The sequence below is a fragment of the Perkinsus marinus genome (assembly GCF_000006405.1).
Source record: "Perkinsus marinus ATCC 50983 genomic scaffold scf_1104296964518, whole genome shotgun sequence".
In the NCBI taxonomy this organism is placed as follows: Eukaryota; Perkinsozoa; order Perkinsida; family Perkinsidae; genus Perkinsus; species Perkinsus marinus.
Window position 1 is genome coordinate 1 of NW_003204657.1, and position 1,356 is coordinate 1,356.

A 1,356-nucleotide genomic window follows, 5' to 3' on the forward strand; every position below is an offset into this window, starting at 1 on the left:
GTAGAGAGTGCCTCATCAGATGGAGCTACCAGGGCACTCGCCAGACGATGCTTCAGCTCTTCTCTACGTGCGCCATTAGAGAGAGCTAGGATGGTGAGAGGCCGAGCATGCAGTAGGAGGTCATCAGGACGCACAGTGGGGTCGGCAAAGCATCGATCCAATAACAATCGAACGATGCTTGTATCAGTCTTGCAACACGAGACAGCAGTCAAGTTCACATATGCAGTGGCGAGAGACAGATAGGATCCATTAGCAGCATCCCTGTTCAACGCCTCTTTGAAGCCTTCAATGATTGGCTCACATGCTCCGGTCAAAGACTCTCCGCTGGAGGTAATCGCTAGGATCAGCTGAGAAAACTCCTGTACCGCTGTTCTGGCATCACTGATAGCACGAACGTGCTTTACCGCATTATAGGCCAGGGACTCGAAAATCTGAGATCGACAGGAGAGCCCATGTGTGTCTCTTAAGGCCTCTGCCAAAGCAGCACTCTTCCTCAAAGCTAAATAAGTCTTCTGATTGTAGGCCAGCTTCTTCGGATACGCAACACGTCGCTGTAGTTTAGCAGGGGCATTCCTCGTTACAGAAGCAAAATCAACAGTACTGTATTTGGCGAGAATCCTCCGTCGCCACTTTCGCCATCGTATCGTGAAGCTTTCGAAGCCCGCAGCCAGTCGATGCTTTTCTTCTCCCGTGAGCTCCCGAGATTTCCGAGCCTTCCACCGCCTCACCACCTCCCGATATTCTCGGTATTTTATCACGGGTTCGTCATATTCATCCTCGCCCGGATTGATATCGGCGAGCTTCCTCTCCATACGCCTCAACTTCCTTACTAGTCTGTGATGAGCAGGATGCCGACCACCGGCTACGACGTGCATCAAGCGTGGCACTCTATCTGAGTTAATGAAGTCGTCATATTCTCCTCGAGGTCCAAGATCAACAGACATGGAGGATCCTCCAACAGCAGTCGCCAAGTTAACGCCAGTAATCTCCTGTTGCTTCTTCTCTCTCATAAGCTCTACCTCCTCTTCCATCTGCTTCAGAACTGCCAATTGCTCCTCGTCCAGTCCATCCACTGTAGCATCTCTATCTCCCTCATGAACGGGTTCATATCGTATACTAGCAATACCGTTGGTCTCCGCTTGCGGTGTCGAGTACCTCGTAATAACAGTCGACGGTGGTGTAGGATGAATACCAGCCTTCCTCTCATCCTCCAGAGAATGGCTGATAACCCTAGCAGACCAACGCTCAACGCCTTGTGATAATGCCGTAGTTTCATCTGGAGCGATACCACTCCCATCAAGTTTACGCATTCCGAGTGGCTCCACATCGCACAGTTGGGAATGAGAGGATCGCCGC

At 51.2% G+C, this 1,356-nt stretch overlaps 1 protein-coding gene across 1 annotated transcript; it reads right to left on the reverse strand.

The window, feature by feature from the left end:
* Positions 1–29: 29 nt before the first annotated feature.
* On the reverse strand, positions 30–1,031 carry Pmar_PMAR007603 (hypothetical protein; the record flags this gene model as incomplete). Its single annotated transcript, XM_002769894.1, has 1 exon — positions 30–1,031. A coding segment is annotated over one exon (1,002 nt), but the record flags the coding sequence as incomplete, so codon positions are not given.
* Positions 1,032–1,356: the final 325 nt, after the last annotated feature.